At 38.5% G+C, this 20,658-nt stretch overlaps 1 protein-coding gene across 4 annotated transcripts in view; it reads left to right on the forward strand.

Annotated features, from left to right (window-relative positions):
• SPAG1 (sperm associated antigen 1) overlaps nt 1-20,164 on the forward strand; it is a 58,476-nt gene extending 38,312 nt beyond the window's left edge. For 3 of the 4 annotated variants that reach the window (XM_036232898.1, XM_036232900.1, XM_036232899.1), the window contains 6 exons: nt 4,701-4,867; nt 7,612-7,744; nt 9,627-9,753; nt 17,135-17,299; nt 18,375-18,740; nt 18,842-20,164. In XM_036232898.1, coding sequence (XP_036088791.1) covers nt 4,701-4,867; nt 7,612-7,744; nt 9,627-9,753; nt 17,135-17,299; nt 18,375-18,740; nt 18,842-18,973 — 1,090 coding nt within the window. In that variant the 3' untranslated portion in view covers nt 18,974-20,164. The remainder of the gene's footprint in view (nt 1-4,700; nt 4,868-7,611; nt 7,745-9,626; nt 9,754-17,134; nt 17,300-18,374; nt 18,741-18,841) is intronic. The other variant, XM_036232901.1, reaches the window with a different exon arrangement.
• The last annotated feature ends 494 nt before the right edge of the window (nt 20,165-20,658 follow it).

Genomic DNA, 20,658 nt, shown 5'->3' on the forward strand with positions numbered 1-20,658 from the left:
TGTACATTGATGTAATGTTTCATAAATTATGTCGTAATTTAATTAACTATTATAATAGACAATTGTTTTCACTGTTTCATAATTATGTGTTATTCAGCTGTATAAGCCTTTGTTCATATTTTAGAATACTTGGGTTATAAATCTAGAAATTAAGATATTAAAGAATATGTATTTTTTAAGATCTTTGATGCAATGTGCTTAAAACGCTTTTTAGAAAAGTTTGTGTTGCTTTTCAGCATAGTGCTGTTGTTAAGTAGGTGGAATCTTTAATCAGACCACGTGAGTTGAAGCCGCAGTTCACCTCTAGCTGACTGTGTGGACGGGTTCTTAATTGCTCTGTGTGCGTTTGTGTGTGTATGTATGTATGCATTTATTGTAAAGTGATGCTAGTAAACACCTACTTCATAAGGGTGTTGTAAATATTTAATGGAGTAGTATAATTTGTATAAGTATGCTGTCTGCAAAAGATTTAGTATAATAACTGCTTGGTAGATATCGGTAACGATGAGTATGTTATATTTAATAGCATACCCTTGTAAACATTAATTTATGTTTTATAAAATGCTGATATTCTAAGTAAAATTATATTCTTATTTCAATTTTTATTACTTTGGTTACTATTTTCATATATTTTTTTAGTATTTTGTACACTAAAAATCCATGTCGTTCCCATTGATACAGAGGGATATGTTTTATTCCTGTGAATTTTATTTACCAAGAAATTTATCCTAATTACCAAGAAATTTAAGCCTTTTATGCAATAAGTTTTGCAATTCTTCCTCCAAAATGACTGCCTTCTATCATTCCATCAAAATCAACAGTTCTCTCTAACTTAATTTCTATTTCATGATATATTCTGAGTTGTCTTATAGTTTTATATTTGTTTCCTGGTCCATTTTCTACTGTTCAGTGAATATCCTATTTTATTTTTTGAATATCCTATTTGTTTTATAGCACAGGATATAGGTTATTTGTGCTGCTCAAAATACACAGAATTTCATTTCATTTTAGAATTGGTAAATATCTATCGGGTTAGGAAAGTGTTTTCAGTGATATAAATCTGTGCGAGTTATCAGACAAGATAAAGAATATAGTGAAAACTGCCATGTTGAATCTTACTCTATAGAGTTTGCAGATGTTCATTGCTACCACATCTGTCAGTGGCAACACAACATCTGTTGTTTCTGTTCAGGAGAGTGGATGTCTTTAAGAGCCTGCTAGGTAGTTTGTGTTATATGCCCTTTACACAGACACTCAGTAGGATGCATATCAATTTATGATTAGAATTTGGTTCATTATGACCTGTTTACTCCCTGAGTGAGAATGGGAAGGTAAGAATTCAGACTTCATAGATCGCTTTCAGATGAAATTTGAAAATTACTAGTTGTATAGCATTTCTAGTTATGTATAATATTTTCCGATCCCATATGTCCAAAGTATAACTTCTTAAGTATTTGTGTGTTACACTGTACCCTGTATTGGTCTAATGTACCATGTTCCACTCCCCACAAAAAAAAAGACAAAAAAGAGAAAAAAAATGATAGTCTCTGTCTAAGCAAACTAGAATATAGCTAAGGGGAAAAACTTAAAACAGATTATCCCCAAGTGTGAAAATTTATTATTAAGGGCATCACCAAGAGTTCAGGCCACCTTTGTCTGCGGGCTGCAGGTGTTGGAGAGAGAGATTCGAGGTGGTCTTTGAAGGGCACTGGTAGAATCTGAGAAGACCTTGAGCAAAATTGTAGAAAATGAGAATGGAGTGTTGCGGATAAATTTACTTTTTAAAGTCATGCCTTACCTCACTCACCGCATGGTCCCACTGCACTTGGGAGAAAGCTGTTGGAAGGATCTGTATGTAGAACTGACAGGCATTCCATGGAGCTTCCACTCTGTGGTCACAGAACCTCTGTGACCCCAGCCTATCTGGAAGAAAGGGATATATATTGGTTCTTGGCTCTAGACTGGAGCTAGATCAAACCTTGGGCATTCACAGCCTCCTTGATCTCGAGCTTGTAAAGTCAGTCAGTGTCACTTGGGAGCTCTCTAAGTCATTTGCCCAACTGCATAGCCGCTTCACTGTGTGTCATCTGCTGCCTCATATGTGCGTGAAAGCCCTTCCCCCTTTCTGGTCTGGTTAATTCCTCCCACCCTTTAGGAGAGGACGTGCTTCCTAGGAAATGATTCTACGTGATCCACCCATCTCCTCCCACCACGTACATGCACTTTAGGCTTCCTTTCTTGCTGCCTGCAGAACACGGTGCCTTCTCTTATTACCCAGCTCCATATTGTTTGTAAATTCTCTGTCCCTCTCTTTCTGTAAATTGTTTTCTCTCATTCTTCTCGGAGTTCCTTGAGATCAGGAATTGTGTTTTATCCATCTTTAGTTGCAGTGCCTTGCACAGTAGATATCCTCAGTAAAAATGTGTTGCATGAATGCATTCTTTAACAGACTGCGTAGTTCACTCCTGTGCTTTGAGGCTCTGCTTTCAATTTGCCCATCCTCTGTCCTGTGGTCTCCGAGATGGTCAGGGAAAATAAAATCTCAGCAAGTTAGGGGCTCTTATGAAACAAAGTGGGAAGACACCTGAAGTATCTGACAGGAGGGGCCTTTTGAAAAAGTATTTTAGGAAATGTAGTTCAGCAATAGGCTGAGGGAGAAATACATGGATGAGAGACTGATTTCTCACGTTTCTGAACCTTCTGCATTATAGTTTTTTAAAAAAATTGCAGCATAACATAAAATTAGCTATTTTAAAATGTACAATTTAGTGGCCTTTTAGTACATTCACAATGTTATACACCATCTCTAGTTCCAAAACATTCCATCACACCAAAAAGAAACTGTCTTCATTAAACCATCATTCCTCATTCTCCCTCCTCCCAACCCCTGATGCCATTAATTTACTTTCTGTGTCTATGGATTTACCTATTCTAGATAGTTGATATAAATGCAGTCATAGGACATGTACCTTGTGTTTGGCTTCTTTCACTTGGCACATGTTTTCAAGGTTCATCCGTGGTGTCGCACGTATCTGTATTTTTTATGGGTGAATAATATTCTACTTCATGGATAATACCACACTTTATTTGTCCATTCATCATTTGATGTATATTTTAGTTGTTTCCACCTTTTGACTATTGTGAATAGTGCTGCTATGAACATTCTGGTACAGGTTTTTGTTTGCCTACCTGTTTTTAGTTCCTAGAAGTGGAATTGCTAGGTTATTATGATAATTCTGTTTAATTTTTTGAGGATTGTATTAATACTTTTTATATGTGCTCAAGAGGGTTCTTTATACATATTGACTTTTAAGACATTCATTTTTTCTAATTGGTTCTTGCTGGTATATCATTTTATGATGATGAAGCTTTGTCAGGTTTCGCTGTATACATTTTTCTATAAAATAGCCATTTTTAAAATTTCACTGTTCCTTTTCATGAATCCCATATTTACTCTTGCTTTTCCATCTAAGCAACAGCAACTTTTTAAAAAATTTAAACAGCTGTGCTTATTTTGTTTCTGTCTTCCATTAACCATATTCCTCTCTTCCTCTCCAGGAATCTTATATGTTACATTTCCCTGCATATACTTATTTACTTCCTGGCAACACATCATCTCTTTTCAGCTGCTTCTTCCTTCCTATTTGCTGGTAATACAAGTTTTGCTTTAAAATTCTTTTTTCTAAAGCTTTTTTTCCCCTGCAGTTGTGGGTGGTTGTATATTATTTTCAGATTTATTTTTTTACGCTAAAATATATGATAATTTGCTTATCATAACCACAGATCACTATTGAGATTTCAGGTGAAGAAACCGTAGGGAAACTATGTGTCTCTATATAAATATAAAAATTTTTCACACAAAAAGTATTACTGAGCTCTGTAACTCTAATGCATTTTATTAATTACCAGTAAACCTTCAGTCTTGGGGACCACCTTTTTAAAACCAGATTCATCCCAAAGACATGATTCTATTTTAAATAAAAGTATGATGTTTTGTATGTTTAAAATGTTGAGAAAGTGATAATCAGAGATGTTAATCTGAGTTTTATGATGACCTTTAATAAATGTCATTAATACAAGGGCCCTTGAAGTAGACTCCAGTATCCTATTTTTTTCATCTTTATGCATATGAGACCAAAATGAGTGGATAATTTTAGAGAAGCAAAAAAATACCAAGTAAGAGTATTACTACATGAATATTAACCATATGTAAATGTTTAAAGAAAAAGCAGTGTTCCAGTAACAGTTTTAGCAGCCAATTTTGTACATTTCTTTTTAGTATATAGTTTGGCCATAGAAATTCTAAAGTACTGAATAGTCTCTAGTAGTACATTGTCAATTTAGTAATTATTTTAAATGTCGTGGGTCATTTCTTCTAGGCTTCCCAAATTTTAATTTATATTTCACTTTTGCAAAAATTAAAATTTTAAGCCAATTAGAAGTGTCTTAATTTTTTTCTTTGATACAAAAAAGGATCTAAAGTTACATAGTTTTTGGCAACTTTTAAAAGTCCTTTTGAAGACCATTTATGTGGACAACAGATAGCTCAAGATTGTATGTTTTCTACAGGGAAATACACAAATGTATGTAGCATTTGTAAATCCTACTCTTTTTTTGGTAAATCTTACTCTTGATATGACCTTTGGTAATATAAAACACAAATTGCATAATCAATAGAGAAAACTCATTTTTCTCTTTAGAATAACAAGAATTTTAATGGATCTGGATGGTCCAAGCTGGCGGGAGAAGTTGTCACCCATTCCTTCTGTGCCCACTTCTGTGCAGTTGCGAGCTTGGCGACCCACAGCAGGGATGCCTCCAGACCAAGTGGGCGATTCCAGCAACCATCACCAACCAGGCACCACAGGTAGGGGAAACCAACACCTCTTTTTTCTGAGGGTTATTTTAAGCCTTGTATATATTTTCACAGTAAAGCAGAAGAATAAGCATAAACTTAGGCTTTAGACCTGGTATTATGTTAACACTCTGTTCTCCCCCTTTCTAACTTCAGAGTCTTAAGAAGTTGCTTCACACCTCCAGCATCTTAGTGTATACGAAAAGGGGGTAAAATGAATAACTGTCCTGTGGAGTTGTTCTCAGGAAAAAATGGAGATAAGCATATAAAATATTTAGCACATGCTGACTGTATAAGGTTATAATAACCTCAATAGAGATTAAGTTAGTGTCGTTATTAAGAAAAAAAGTAAGTAGCATATAGTCTTCTACTATACCATGTATGTGACAAGGCTAAAATAATAAGAGTGATGTATTTGAAATAAATAAAACCCTACAATGTAACTGTCTAACGGGCACTTCCTTCTGCCTTATATCATAGTAGTTACCATATCTGCATTGCTGTCATACCTACTTCTGCTTTGGGCAGAGTGTTTAATACATGTGGCTTCACTCTTTCTGGTTTAAAGGCAGTTGAGCTCCCATTTCTCCTGCATTCTTAGGAGCTGCATGTCTTTTCCTGAGCTGAGCTTCACCTTGTAGATACCTTGAAGTTCCTGAGCCATAATGTCTTAATGGCTTGTATTAGACCCTCATTGCCTAGAAAGAGATGCAGGGAACATCCACCAAGGCTTTTAGACGATCTAGCAGTCCTAGGAAAGTCATGGAGCTCTCTAGTTTCCTCAAGCCCATTATTAACAGAGCCTGGCCAAAAGTGTTTGCTCAGTGAAGGGAAGTTTGTTATGAACAGAGTGCACCTACTGACCACGCCGGAGATTTGTGAGGGCAAATCCTAAGCACAGGTATAATCAGCTGTTTCTATTTATCATGTACTCATTGGTAGTGAGAATAGATACCGAAGATTTACGAACATCGGGGGAAGAAAAGTTTGAGGAAAGTTTTTTAGCAAATTGAGGGGAAAATATCCTCTGTAACATTATTTTAGGGCTCATGTATACCAGGATTCCTGAGGAGGGTCATTTGGTCCCATTGTATACGACCTTTTGAAATGTGAAAATTAGACAAATATTCTGCTCTTCATAATAAAAGATGAACAATTAACTCATATGTCATACTGTTTGTGCAAAGGGACAAATAAGATTATTATTTACATTCAGGTTTATACCATAAATTTACCACATCAAGATTTTTAGATCATATTTAGATCAATTTAAAGGTATGTTTTAATTTTTAAGTTAAGGATTTTTATTTTCAATCAAATTACTCCATAGGGTAAAGTTACTACATAGATTTAAAACTTTAAATTTTAATACTTTATGTGTGTTAGAAACCTTTGGTTCTAAGTAACAGAAAATCTCTTGACAATTGTAAGGAATGGTTTTGGCTCATGTAACTGGGAGGGCCCAGGTAGATTTCTGAAATCGTGCATGGCTCATCAGGACCCAGGCTCTGGCCAGGAACAGTAGAACCATAGCAGTTTTAGGCTTCATGTCTGCACATACCAGTCCAAACAGTGAGAGACTCCATTGCTTTTGGCGGCATTAATTTAAGAGTCATGTTTAAATCATGTTAATTTAAGAAATATGTTGCCCCAGAGCTGTAGCTTTTTTATCCTATTGTTCTATTGGCTCGAATTCTGTGGACACTTTTTCTAATGGGTCATGTGACATTCTTGAGCCAATCCCTATGATCTAGAAATGCCATGCCCAGATTGGCTTATGATGTCTGTTCCTGTTCCTCTCAACACAAGGGCCTAATAGGAGGGGGGTGATAGCTGCAAGGTATCCCTGGGAAGGAGAAAATGGATCCTGAGCACATAGTCAGCCATGACCACTGCAAGACAATGGGTAATGATAATAGTTGGGACTCTGATCGCGGATACCAGGAAACCTAACCCTTAATAGCTTAAGCAAAAATGGTTGTGTATTGGCTCCTATTGTGGAAAAGTCTACAAGAAGAGTAGCTGCAGGGATGGTTGGATTTAGGACTCAGAATTCTTCCTTAGCTCTCTAGTTGGCCTTTCTTTTGCTCTGTTGGCCCTGTTCGCAGACACACTGTCCCTTTGTCTCACAGGATGGTGACATAGCTCCTCCTTTCATCCTCCTTCCATGGAAAAGAGCACGAATGACCTTCACTGCCACAAAAATCCTGGTGTAGCTTATTGGATCTCATAGACCCACCCCTGACCAGTTAGATTATTTTGGCCAAGGGAATGTAATGTGCTGATTAATAAAGCAAAGATTATCCCCAAAAGGTAGGGCTAGAGTAGGGTTCGCTTTATACCACAGGAGCAGAGAGTAGAAGAGTTATGACTTTCCAAGGAAAGTTGGGGTACTAGACAAATATCTACTTCAGGCTTTAACAAGTTCATTTATTTTTCATGAAATATTTATTTACCCAAACACTAAATATTTATACCGCCAGCAGAGAAAAGAAGGCATGCCAGTATGGATAAAATGATGGAATTACTTGTGTTTATTTTCTAATTTGAAAAAAATGTCATAATTGTATGATTATTTTTACTTATAGCCAACTTGTCTTTTTAATTTATAAAACTTTGTTCCATTTAGACTATAGCTCTAGATGGTGCAGGGTCAAGTTAATTTGCAATAGATGATTTACTTACAGATGTACTTAAGATTTTGTAGAGGTACTTATATGAAAACTTCCTCCTTTTTTATTTTTTGTGTTCCATAGATGAAAAAATGTTTAAAACCCTTAAAGAAGAAGGAAATCAATGTGTAAAGGACAAAAACTATAAAGATGCCCTTAGTAAATACAGTGAATGTTTAAAGATTAATAATAAGGAATGTGCCATTTATACAAACAGGTAAGTTCTTTGTAACTTTATATATTTACGTTAATATTTTTGATTAAAAAAAATGTAGACATTAATTGCCAAGGTTCTTTTCTGTGGTTCTGAAAATTTATGTAACTAATTGTCCTAAGTGAGTTTTTCAAAGAGGTGGGGCCATAGGAGTTCTGGAGAGATTGAAACATGAGATGCGTGAGCTTGGAGGTGTGGTTCATCAGCATTACGCCTTTGCACCTGATCATTCCTGGCTGGGTGGCCTTGCTGCAGCTGGCCTGCCTGAGCATTATCCTCCACAGCAGGAGTAGGAATCCCTTCCCTTCCAAACTAGTGTCTTACGTGCCCATTTTCTCCTCAAGTGCGAAGGGAAGAGGCCAGCATCTGAGTATGTAGTAGTAATAGACAGATAGATTGTTCTAGGATGCTGCTCAGGTGCCATCTTTACCACATTATGGTAAAAGATAATTATCTAGAATATGGTGATTTGGAGAATTTTAGTGAGTATATAGAGTCTGGTTTGATAAGAAAGAAATGAGGTATGGTTCCTAAAGAGTAGGGACTCACAGGACGAGTTTTTCTACCTATTTGAGATGAATTCTTTTTAACTTCTCACTGCCTTGTTTGGGTACGTTTTCCTCTATTGCCAACCTCTTTGCCAAAAATTTGTCACTAAATTCAAAAGGCCTTTTCCTGCCCTCCTCCTGTTCAGCCTCTGCAGTGTTGGGCACTAACGCCACTTGGTTTTCCCTGGAAACCTCCCTCTCCCTGTGGCCACAGTGCTGACGGCTCTCTTGCCCGGCTTTCATCTTCCGCCTCTACAGGCTTTTCTGTCCCTGGTATTCTTGGGTTTCTAAAAGTGTAGATCCCTTTTTCACTCTGCATGCTTTCTGGCCATCTTATCCTCTCCTCAGCTTCATTTACCACCTTCCGTTTATGGCCCCCAAATCTCTGTCTCTGAGCTTTGGTCCTGAGCACTTCCCTCCCTTCTGCACTTATGATGCGTTACCATCCCTGACCAAGGGCTCTCTCTCCCAGTCTGGCGGAAGTGTGGATGTCTTTAGGTTCTAAATTTTTCTTCAGCATGAGCCTTTTCTCCACCCTCACCACCATTCCCTGCTCCGGGTAACCGCTATCTCCTGTCCATCGACAACACCCTTTCTGGTATGCCTGCACTGTCCTGTTCCCTCTCATCTCGTCCTCCAAGTTGCAGCCAGAGTGATCTTTTTTAAACATAGTGAACAGGCCAGCCCCTACTTAAAAACTCATCAATGGACTTCCTTGAAATTCAGGATAAAGCTCGATCTCCTTGCCATGATTTATAAAGCCCTTCATGTTCTGGCCTGCCCACTTTGCTAGCCTCATCCGTGTGCTATAGCCATATAGAGTTCTTCTTACTCCATTAAGAACACAGTGTTCTCTCACCGTAGAACTTTGCACATGCTGGGCCCTGGCCTCCTCCCTTCCCTACATCTTAACTCTCAGCCCAGTGCCTTTGCGTTGGATAATTCTCACTTAATACTTGGGGCTTCAACTTAAATATCACTTCCAGGTCTTTCCTAATTGTTCTTCCCCTCTCCTCGGCACCATCAGCTGTGTCCTCCTAGAGCATCCTTTACAGATTTTATTGCGTTTGCTTGCTTCAGTTGTCTGTCTATTCTGCTGGATTGCAGCCTCCTTGAGGGCTGGGACTGTATTTTATTTGCAGTTGTATCCCCAGTGCCATAATTATATGTATTGCAAGAAAATGCCATAATTGGAGTAAAGTGTTAGTTTTCAATTGAGAAACAGCTGTGGTATGGAAATAGACTTATTGAGCTATTTTGATTTTTATTAGCTGTCTAAGTTTATAGATGCATTATTTTTACCTTGTATAATACTGAGTTCCATTACTTCATACCAGAGCTCTCTGTTACTTGAAGCTGTGCCGGTTCGAAGAGGCAAAGCAGGACTGTGATCAGGCACTGCAGATAGACAATGGCAATGTCAAAGCTTGCTATAGACGAGCTCTTGCTCATAAAGGACTCAAGGTGAGGAAATCTGCATTTCAATATGTAAACTTCAGCTCTGAGCAAATGTAGTTTTAATGAACATGGGATCATGGAATAGGAGCAAGATTATTCTGGGACTTAATCCTAGTTCTGTACTAATCAGTCCTAAAACTTTGGAGTAGGCCTCAGATTTTCCCTAATTACAACGTGGAGCTAGATAATGTCTACAATTACTTCCAGCCCAAAAATTATGGTTTATTTCCTGATTTCCTAAGGACTGTTATCAGTTACAATAGGTTTACTTTAAGGGACAGGGAGATTTTTTACTGAATTACTGAAGGCTACCAGCAATGCCACCAGCAAAGAACTGGGGTTGTCTGGCGGTGGGGGGTGGGGCGGGAGGGAGGAAGGAGTCAGAATGGAAGATGATAGAGACATAGACTGGGGTCCCTTAGTGATTTGGGCCTTAAAGCAGCTGGTGGTCAGTATGAGACTATTGGATGGCGTTCTTCTCTAAGAAAACTACACCGTTATTTTCAAAGAAAGTATTATATAATTATGCTTTTGTTAATGCTGTTTCTTCCACGTGGAAAACTTGAGTGAATGTTAAGAGTCAATTTGATTAAGGTCTAATACAGTGAAATTCACAGTGTGCAGATCTTGGATTTTTTTCTCTTTAAAGATTTTTAAATTGAGATATAATCGACATAATATTTTATTAGTTCCAGGTATACAGCATAATGATTCAGTATATGTATGTATCACAGAATGATCACTGTATTATGTCTCATTAACATCTATTACCACACTTAGTTACAAAATTTTTCTTGTGAGAAGAACTTTTAAGATCTACTCTCTTAGCAACTATCAAATATATAATATAGTATTATTAACTATAGTCACCATACTGTACATTATATTCTCATGACTTATTGTATAATTGGAAACTTGTACCTGTTGACCACCTTCACCCAGACCACCCATCCCCCATCCCCCACCTCACTTCTGGCAGCCACCAGTTTGTTCTCTGTGTCTGAATTCGGGTTTTTTGTTGTTTTTTTGTTTTTGTTTTTGTTTTTTCCCTTAGATTCCATACATCAGTTTAATTGCACATATGGTAATTGTCTTTCTTTGACTTATTTCACTTAGTATAATGCCCTCAAAATCCATACATATGGTTACAAATGGCAGGATTGCCTTCTTTTTTATGGCTGAATAATATTCCAGCATGTATATATACCACTTTATCCATTCATCCATCGGTGTTTCCATGTCTTGGCTATTATAAATAATGCTGCAGTGAATTTGGAGGTGGGGTGTCTTTTCGAATCAGTGTTTTTTCTTTGGATAAAGACTTGGAAGTGGAATTGCTGGGTCATAAGGTAGTTCTATTTTTAAATTTTTGAGGAACCTTTGTACTCCTTTCCATAGTGGCTGTACTGATTTACATTCCCACCAACAGTGCATGAGGGTTCCCTTCTCTCCACATCTTTACCAACACTTTTTTTTGGCCTTTTTGATAATAGCCATTCTAACAAGTATAAAGCAATATCTCGTTGTGGTTTTGATTTGCATTTCCCTAAGGTTAAGTGATGTTAAGCATCTTTTCATGTACCTGTAAGTATGTCTTTGATGTTCATCTGCTCATTTTTTAATTGGTTTTTTTTTTTTTTTTTTTTTTTTTTTTTTTTTTTTTTGCTGTTGAGCTATGTGGGTTTTTTTAAAAATATATTTTGGATATTAATTCCTTATCACATATATGATTTGCAGATTTTTTTTTTACCACTCAGTAGATTACTTTTTCATTTTATTAATGGTTTTCTAGGCTGTGCAGAAGCTTTTTAGTTTGATATAGTCCCATTTTGTTTATTTTTGCTTTTGCTGCCTTTGCTTCTGGTGTCAAATCCAAAAAATCATCTCCAAGATGAAAGCCAAAGAGCTTACTGTCTGTTTTCTTCTAGTTTTATGGTTTCAGGTCTTAACAATCAAGCTTAATCCATTTTGAGTTGATTTTTATGTATGGCATAAGATAGCGGGCTAGCTTTATTCTCCTGCGTGTAGCTGTCCAGATTTCCTGACACCATTTATTGAAGAGTCTGTCCTTTTACCAATGAGAATTCTTGGCTCCTTCATTATAGATTAATTGACTTTATGTTCATGGATTTATTTCTAGGGCTCTGTGTTTCGTTTCCTTGATCTAAGTTTGTGTGTTTATGCCAGTATCGTACTGTTCTGATTACTATAGCTTTGTAATATAGTTTGAAACCAGAAAGTGTGATGCCTCTGCTTTATTTTTTTTAAGATTGCTTTGGGTATTTGGAGTGTTTTGTGGTTCTATACAGATTTAGGATTATTCGTCCTATTTCTGTGAAAAATGCCATTGGTATTTTGATTGGGGTTGCATTGAATCTGTGGGTTGTTTTAGGTAGTATGGACATTTTAACAGTGTTAATTCTTTCCACCCATGAGCACGGAACATCTTTCCTCTATTGTGTCTTCAGTTTCTCTCATCAGTGTCATGTAGTTTTCAGTGTACAAGTCTTTCACTTCCTTGGTTAAATTTATTCCTATGTATTGAATTCTTTTGATGCAGTTGTAAATGGGCTTATTTTCTTAATTTGGTCATTGACTTTAGTAATATACGTTCCTATGTAGCCAGCACCCCACCCCAGTCAAGACAAGGAACATTTCCCATCTCCCTCCTTCCACCCCCACCACCATTCATCTGATTTGTGTCACTGGGGTTAGTTGTGCTTTTTTTTTTTGACATTAACAAAAATGTAGAATGTACTCTTTGGTTTATTCAGCATAACATCTGAGATTCATCCATATTATGTGAATATCAGGAAATGTTTCTTTTTATTGCTGAGCTGTATGACTGTATCACAAGTTATTTTATGTATTTACCAGTTAATGACGTTTAAGTGTTTCCAGTTTGGGTCTTTTTGGGTAAAGCTGCTCTGATATCCTTGTGTATGTTTTTTATGAACTTTATGGGCTGGTACAGCTGGAGGCCAGGCACGGGTGTGAGTGGGAATGGAGAGAGATAGTCAGATCATGGAGGCCTGGGAGGCCATGTTTTGGGGCTGGGCTTGATCCCGAAGATAATGGGAACCCCAGGGAGTGGTAAAGGGCAGCATGATGGGCCAGCTTTGGGGACATTGTAGAAAGTGGATCAAAGGGGGCCCAGCATGTAGTAAGGAGATATGTGAGAGGCAGATGCCTAAAGGCAGGTAATGGCAGAGGCAGGAGAGAAGGTGTCTTAGTTTGCTAGGGCTGCCGTAACAAAGTACCACAGGTGGTGGCTTAAACCAGGGCCGCAGACCAGTACAGGTCCAAGGCCTGTTGGGAACTGGGCTGCACAGCAGGAGGTGAGCGGCGGGCCAGCAAGCGAAGCTTCATCTGTGTTTGCAGCCGCTCCCCAGCGCTAGCACCACCGCCTCAGCTTCACCTCAGATCATCAGGCATTAGACTCTCATAGGAGCACCTGGTGCCACAAAGGTCGGGGACCTCTGCCTTAAACAGCTGACATTTGTTTCCTCATAGTTCCAAAGGCTAGAGCCTGAGATTAAGGCGTTGGCAGGGTTGGCTCTTGTGGCCTGCGACACAGGAAGGATGTGTTCCAGGCCCCTCTCCGTGGCTTGTGGATGGCTAGTCTTCTCCCTGTGTCTTCACTTTTTCCTCTCTCTACACATTTCTGTGTCTAGATTTCCTCTTTTATAAGGACACCAGTCATATTGGATTAGGACCCACCCTAACCTTATTTTAACTCGATTACCTTTTTAAAGAACCTGTCTCCATTCTGAGGTTCTGTGGGTTAGGCTGTTAACATAGGAATTTCCAAGGGGACACAATTTGGCCAGTACCAGAAGGCGAGGGATTCATTGAAGGTCGTGTGAAGGTAAAGTTGACAGGACACACTGAGCAGTGAACTGTGTGGAAGAAGGATCAAAGCGGGCGCCTCCCAGATTTCTGGCGCTGGTGACCGGTGCAGTGTAGTCCTGGCGGGAATGCGGGAGAAGGAGGGGGCAAGGGGGAGTTTGGTTTTGACCTTATTGAGTTTGAGATCTTTTAATGCCCATCACAGGGAAATATCTAAAAGTATATTCTGTAAAACCAAGTGTTTTAGGGGAGAGGGCAGTCATGTTTTTGCATAGTATATTAAATGAGTACGGTCTGTGTGTACTGAGCGATCAGTCTTTTCTAGATCTAGACCTACTCAGGTTTCAGCACAGCCACACACACCTGTGCAGATTCTGTGAGACGACCCCCATGCCAGCGGAGCCATGCCGCTGCCCGCCCTCCCCCGCCCCCTTCTCAGTTTGTTAAGAGGGATGTTATAAGGCTAACAGATGAATAGGCAGCTGAAGAGGTATAGCAGATGAGGTCTAAAAGGGTCCTGTGCCCTTGGGACTGGGGTGCACCACCCTCCCAGCATGAGGATGTGCCCACTAATCCTGAGGGTCCACAGCCCCACTGTACTTGCAGTGACTGTGTGACCTGGCCCCATCCGCGCCCTCCCCCCGACCCCCGGCCCCGTTTTTGCTAGCAACCTATCTATTCATTTGTAAACCTCTTAAAGATTTCCTAGGTGGTGTGTGGCATCGTCAATGAAAATTTACTCCACTCTCTTCGTGCTTAATGGATCTGGGTACATGACAGCAGATCTGTGTGACTCACAAGTTTCTGTGTGTCCAGACTTAGAGCAGGTCTACCTTGTTCTGGCTGCCTGACTCTAAACTTGTTTACTTGACTGAAAGTCAAAAGGTAAACCTAATGAAAGACCAGAATTTTATACTTCCTTGGAATGAATTCTAGAAATTGTATTAGGATGCAGACCAATAATCCCCTATTTCAGCAATCTTACCCACTAGATTATGAGGCCTGCAGCTTATTTTTCTGATTTGACTTCTTACAGCTCGATTTATATATCCTGTAGTTTGAGTTATGTGCCAAGTGAATTTAATTTCAGGATCTGCACAGGTTATGACTGCTTATCAAATGCTTCAGCAGCACACCTGTGCCCGCCTCCTCCCATGACTGTGGCAAGGGTTGGCCCAGGGCTCACCTGGCAGTAGCTCTCAGCCAAACACTCTGCTTTTTTTGGATCTTTTGTTTTCTAACTGGCTTTAATTTTTTTTTTTCTGTGTGCTAGTTTTAAAAAGTACAGAACTTTCCTTAATGTACAGCTCTTCTTCACAAGAAAAGATAACATTTTACTTTTAATGACAACTTGTTTCTTGTATTGAGTGAGACCTCTGTGCTAGGCCTTGGGAGCATGGAGGCGGCTAAGACAGTGCCTGCCTCAAAAAGTAACAAAATTATTGTTGTTATAGTTAAGCACATCTATTAATAGTAAATGACATCACTTGCGATGATACTTTTTTTTAAGGCCTGATGAGGTCATTAGCAACTTAATGTTCTTTCTGCCAGTGCCACACTGTTCTCTTTGAGCTCTGTTCTTCCCTCCACTCCGCAAGCCTGGTTTCTTTTCAGAACTTGTATTCTCTGACAAATGTATCAAAGGGAGATTTGTTCCCCTCATTAGTATCCATCTCAACCTTTGTTTGTTTTAAGTGCATTAATGACGGTCCATATGTAATTATTGATTCATCTGTTTACTTGTTTTTTATTGTTCCCCTTCATAAGACATAAGCTTTCATGAGGGCCGTGACCGCGGCTGCCTTTTCCCACAGTGTTCCCAGGTCCTGGCACTAAAGGAAGCGGCCAGTTGCCATGTGTCAAGTGAAAGTCCCTTGCCTGACCCCTCTGCGGGATCGGGATCCAGCAGAGCGGCCCCCTCATCTTCCCTTGCCTCCCTGCTCGATGTCGTCCCCACCCTTCCTGCCCTCTCATCACGCTTGCCTGCCTCTGTTTTAACATTTATCAAAGTGTATTTCCTGCTTTCTTAGGTCTCCTGCAACCAGAAAGATTGCTCTTTAGGCACAGATTTTTCTGGATGGAAAAAAAATCACATTGACTCTTGTGTTGTTGGACTTTGATTTCCAAGGCTATAGCTTACAAATCTCTATTTTCAGACCTCACTTGAGTTTCACTGCTGTATTATCATTCGCCTTCTGGCTATTGTTGCCTTGATTGTCCCAAAGAGTCTCTCTCTGCCTCAGTTTCCTCATCTTTAAAATGGAGACAATAAAAGTTAGTATTTGTAGGGCAGTCGTGAGAGTATAATAACAATGCTTGCAAAATGCCGAGAATGGTCAGAGTCGGCCATTATTACTCCCTCGGGTTGCCCTGCTGCCCCACTTGCCTTTCGGTGTGGTCCCATCTGCAACACTTTCAGGGGAAATACAATGTCATTTTTTTTTTCTAGCAAGTTCGATCTGTGCTGTCTTGACACAGTTGTGTGTAGAGATTTGTTACTAATAGGTCATAATACACTATAGTTTGTAAGTACTTTACCTTTTTTTATAAATTAGAGCAGATTTAAGGTTACGTCTTTAAACACATCACTCCCTCACTCTTGCTCCAGTATGTTGCCGGCCGGAGGGAGAAGGGATGTGGCCTAATAGCTGCTTTCCCAGGAATGTCACATAACAATTAGCTTACCTTACCTGTGCCTCAATCTCCAGTGTACGCTGTTATTGAGATGTGAATACTCAGAAAGGTTACACATCACTGGAATTCTTCACCTCCTCACAGAATTCATTTTGGTTTAATCAGAACATGGGTCCAGCCTGTAGTTCTAGAATAGGGCCTGTCACAGTGGACTGATTTTGTGGTAGCTCTCTGTGCTATCTATCAGATTCTGTGCTGTGTTTTGTTAAACTTAGATTCCTTTTCTTTTCTCTCAACCACTCTAGTGTATATTGTCCAACTGTTTATGGAAGAATAAATGTCGACTCTAGCCTATTTGAACAGTATACAACTTTAAAGGGTTTTTGGAACAAAATATTATAGTAACAACTAACATTTGTATATAGCACTTTATAGGTTTAAACCACACATACATTAATTTCTTTATTACTTGGTACAACCTTGTGAAAACTAGAATAGAGAAACTTTTGTTATTATTTTATAAGATAAGAAAAACTTAAGCTCGGAAAGGTTAAGTAGGATCTTGTTCCAGTTTTACTGCTCCTAGGTGCTAACGTGAGGAGTCCATTATTTCACTTACTCATTTAGCACACAACAAATGCCTGCTGTGTGTTAGGGACTGTGAAGGTTGTGTGATGCAGGATTGAACTGGAGTCTTATAACATCAGATTTTGTGCTCTTTCTTCAGTAGAGGATGTTTGCAGTGGTACAGGCTATATAATATTTTAGCCCAAGTGTTATTCAAAGCCCTAACTTAATAATCGTGGTGCTAATCGAACCTACCACACACCCCATCATCGTCACTCCTACATGGGCTTGTCTGTGCCCTCTTATGAAAATTATTTTCTCTGCCTTCTACTTTCAGAATTATCAGGAAAGTTTAAACGATCTCAATAAAGTTCTCCTGCTAGACTCAGATATTGTTGAGGCAAAGATGGAGCTGGAGGAAGTAACCAGATTCCTAAGTATTAAGGATAATACAGCATCATTCAGCAAGGAAAAGGAGAGAAGGAAAATCGAGATTCAGGAGGTATTTGGATTTAATTATCTTCACAACCACTCTTTTGGGGGATCTTCTATTGATTCAAAAGTCATTCTTATGGGTTCTACAAAAAAAAAAAAAATGGGTTTTTATTCTGATGATCAATGAAGAAATTTTAACCAATTATAAAGACAGACTTTTCCTTTGCCGTGATAATTAGCCATTATGTTTTCCCAGCTTGGGCCCCGGATGGCATTGGAAGTCTGCAGAACTGAGGTTGTTCTTCCTCTTCCATCCCACCCCACCCCGCCCACCTGGCCTATGCCCTGTATTGCTTCCTCCCAGATTGTTCTGGGAGCATGTGGCCATCAAGCTTTGCTTCAGAGTAGAACTGGAGAATCGTAACAGGGCTGATTTTGTTTCAGTGGCCCAGCGAGCCACACCCCATAGAGATTTTCCACTTTGATTCAGACCTTTTATAGTACTCTGAAACAAGACTGGCCTCATCAGAGATCTTGAACTACCCCAAGATCAAACCTACCTTTGTGATTTCAGATAACACAACGTCTAGAGCTATAGCTCTTGCCTTGCCTTTAGTGAAGAATGTCAGCTCACGAGTTCCTGTGTATTCATGAACACTAATAACTAATACCCCGTTTATCGTGTTACATTCTCACTAAGAGTGAGAAGCTAAAATGTTAGAGAGGCTGGGAAGTCTTTTCCCTCTACAGAGGGAAGAAAAACTGTTGTATGAGAATTAAAAAATGTAAGTTTACTTCTCTGTTAAACGTTAAGTAAATAAGTAAAAGTTATGAAAAAGAGATAAAATTGTTATAGGGCTTTTTTAATACAGCAGTTTTATTCATGAAAAATCATCAATAAAATTTTATTGTCATTTTCAATGTTAAAAATATTCTTTAAAAAGAATACTTTTGAATGGATACTTACACCTTAAACTTCCTAAGATTTTGTGATTTATTATAAATTATATACTTTTCACTTAGAACATGACTAAAATACGACGTACTTGTGTTTTTCAGTTCCTTCTCATTTTAATAAATGTAACTTGGGATGTGTGTACAGTGGCTGTTTGTGTCACATTGTAATTTTTTCCCCCATGAAGGTGAATGAAGGCTGTGAAGAGCCTGAAAGGGCCTCAGAGGAGGTCTCCACTGGCTGTCTTGCTCCTGAGAAGGGGAACACAAGCAATGGGCCAGAATACTCCGGAAAACTACTAGTCACCAAGCCTAACAATGCCTATGAATTTGGTCAGGTTATAAATGCTCTCAGCACTAGAAAGGATAAAAGAGCCTGTGCTCACCTTTTGGCCATCACTGAACCGAAAGATTTGCCGATGTTGCTGAGTAACAAACTTGAAGGGGATGTGTTCCTCCTGCTCATTCAGGCTCTGAAAATTAATCTTATCGATAAAGATCCCTCATTGGTATATCAGCATCTTTTATATCTGAGTAAAGCAGAAAGATTTAAGGTAAGTGGCAAAATATCTCATTAATAGATATTGTTTTGTTTTTAGGGTCTGTAACTTTAAAATGTTAATATCTTATGCTAATATAATTTTTCTCCTTTCAGATGATGTTGACACTAATTAGCAAGGACCAAAAGGAGCAAATTGAACAGCTTTTTGATGACCTCTCGGACACACCAAGCAAACATTTTACTTTAGAAGATGCGCAGGCCCTGAAAAGGCAGTATGAGCTCTAAATCAAGATTCCTTCATGCATGCGTGTGTTCCAGGAATGCTAATGACATGACATTGTAATGCAGTTGCATGGATAAAACCTGGCTTAGAAAAGATCCCTTGGTCTGGGCTATAAAATATTTTACTTGTTTTATACATAGAACATGTATATTCTACAATCTGCTTTTATTAGTTGTAAATATTTTCTTATGTACCAGAGCTAACATCTTTATATTTAATAAGTATATTTGGAACTGGTTAAATACATGTTAATTTATATCATAGATTTTCTTTTAATGACTTGTTAAAAAATTGAGTTAAATTACATTTCTTTGGACTATGAAGGAGTCTGCTTAAGTTTGACAGAATGTATTTCTTTAAAATTTATTTTTAAAAGTGAAAATCATTAACAGTGATTGTTACATCACCTTTATTTCCTGCTAAGATATATATATATATATCCCATTTTATACTACTTGCGTATTATAATCTAAGATGAAATGCAATATTAAGTCTGTAAAATGAAATGATTATTAAATAAATTGTGATTATTAGAATTATAAGAGGAACTTATTTTCTAATATGTAAGCATTCCTTCTTAAGAACAAAAATTGCCAAAAATTTCTACCACTTTTTACTAGATTTTAAAAACTACTTTCCCTTATAAATTACTTACGTAAGCAATAACAAAATAACCCATATATAAAGGTAAATTAAGCCTACTTTTCTATTTGAATTGTCACCTCCATATCGTTCCCAAGTATTTAAATGTCTTCTTTCCCCTGTTTTCATCATCAGCACATTTATTCCCCTAATATAAAGAAATTATGAAGAACTCAGCATATTGAAAGTTCCTTTGTGAACTGAGTCAAAGTAAAGATATCTCTTAAAGCATTCAGGTCTCAGTGTACTGTCAAATTTGTTCCTGTAGTCTGTAGTCAAGTCTCTTTTTTCTGGAACATTTTCTTGCTCTTTAGAAGTGAAGATGAAAGATGAATATCATTTTTGATATTTCTATTTTGTACTTAATTTTATATAGTTATAGAATATTAAAAAATCATTGTGGGTAAGTGGTACATTTTAAACTATATCATTTTTCTTTCAAACTATATCATTTCTTTGTTCATAAAGGAAAATCTACTGTAATGGGTATTTAATCTTCAAGCAAACAAAATAGTTTTCTCCTTTAGTGCTATTAAATCTTTGTAAAAGTAGATCATGGAGTGTGTTAGTAACTTTACAGTAGAGACAGACATAGAAAGGAAAAGTCCTGTTTCGTTGACAGTGACGTGCTCAGCACCCAGCTGTGTGGGCTAAGCTGTCCTGTGTGGCAGCCTCGCCCACAGGAGGTAGAAAACAGTGAGTGAATGCCTGGCTTCCCAGTGGTGTGGGTTGCAGCTGGATATATCCATTTCTCCCCAGAGTACTGAGGTAGCACCTCCGTTACTAGGGAGGGAAGGGAGAGTACAGGAAGCAGATAAGAATGTCCACGTGCATCAAAGGAGTGTGGGTCCTGCTGACTGCCTCAGAGCTCCGTCAGGAAGTCTGCCCACAGGCCTCTAGGGTCTCCTGCTCAATCTTCCCAGCGCCCCAGTGGCCAGGTCTTTGTGTAAGCTCTGGAGTGAAAGCAGATGTGGCAATCGGAGTGTTCTCAGAAAACATGATCTGTGGCAAGAGAGAAACCACAAACTGGAGCTAATCTGGTGAG

The sequence above is a fragment of the Rousettus aegyptiacus genome, unplaced genomic scaffold, assembly GCF_014176215.1.
Source record: "Rousettus aegyptiacus isolate mRouAeg1 unplaced genomic scaffold, mRouAeg1.p scaffold_m13_p_15, whole genome shotgun sequence".
Lineage (NCBI taxonomy): Eukaryota > Metazoa > Chordata > Mammalia > Chiroptera > Pteropodidae > Rousettus > Rousettus aegyptiacus.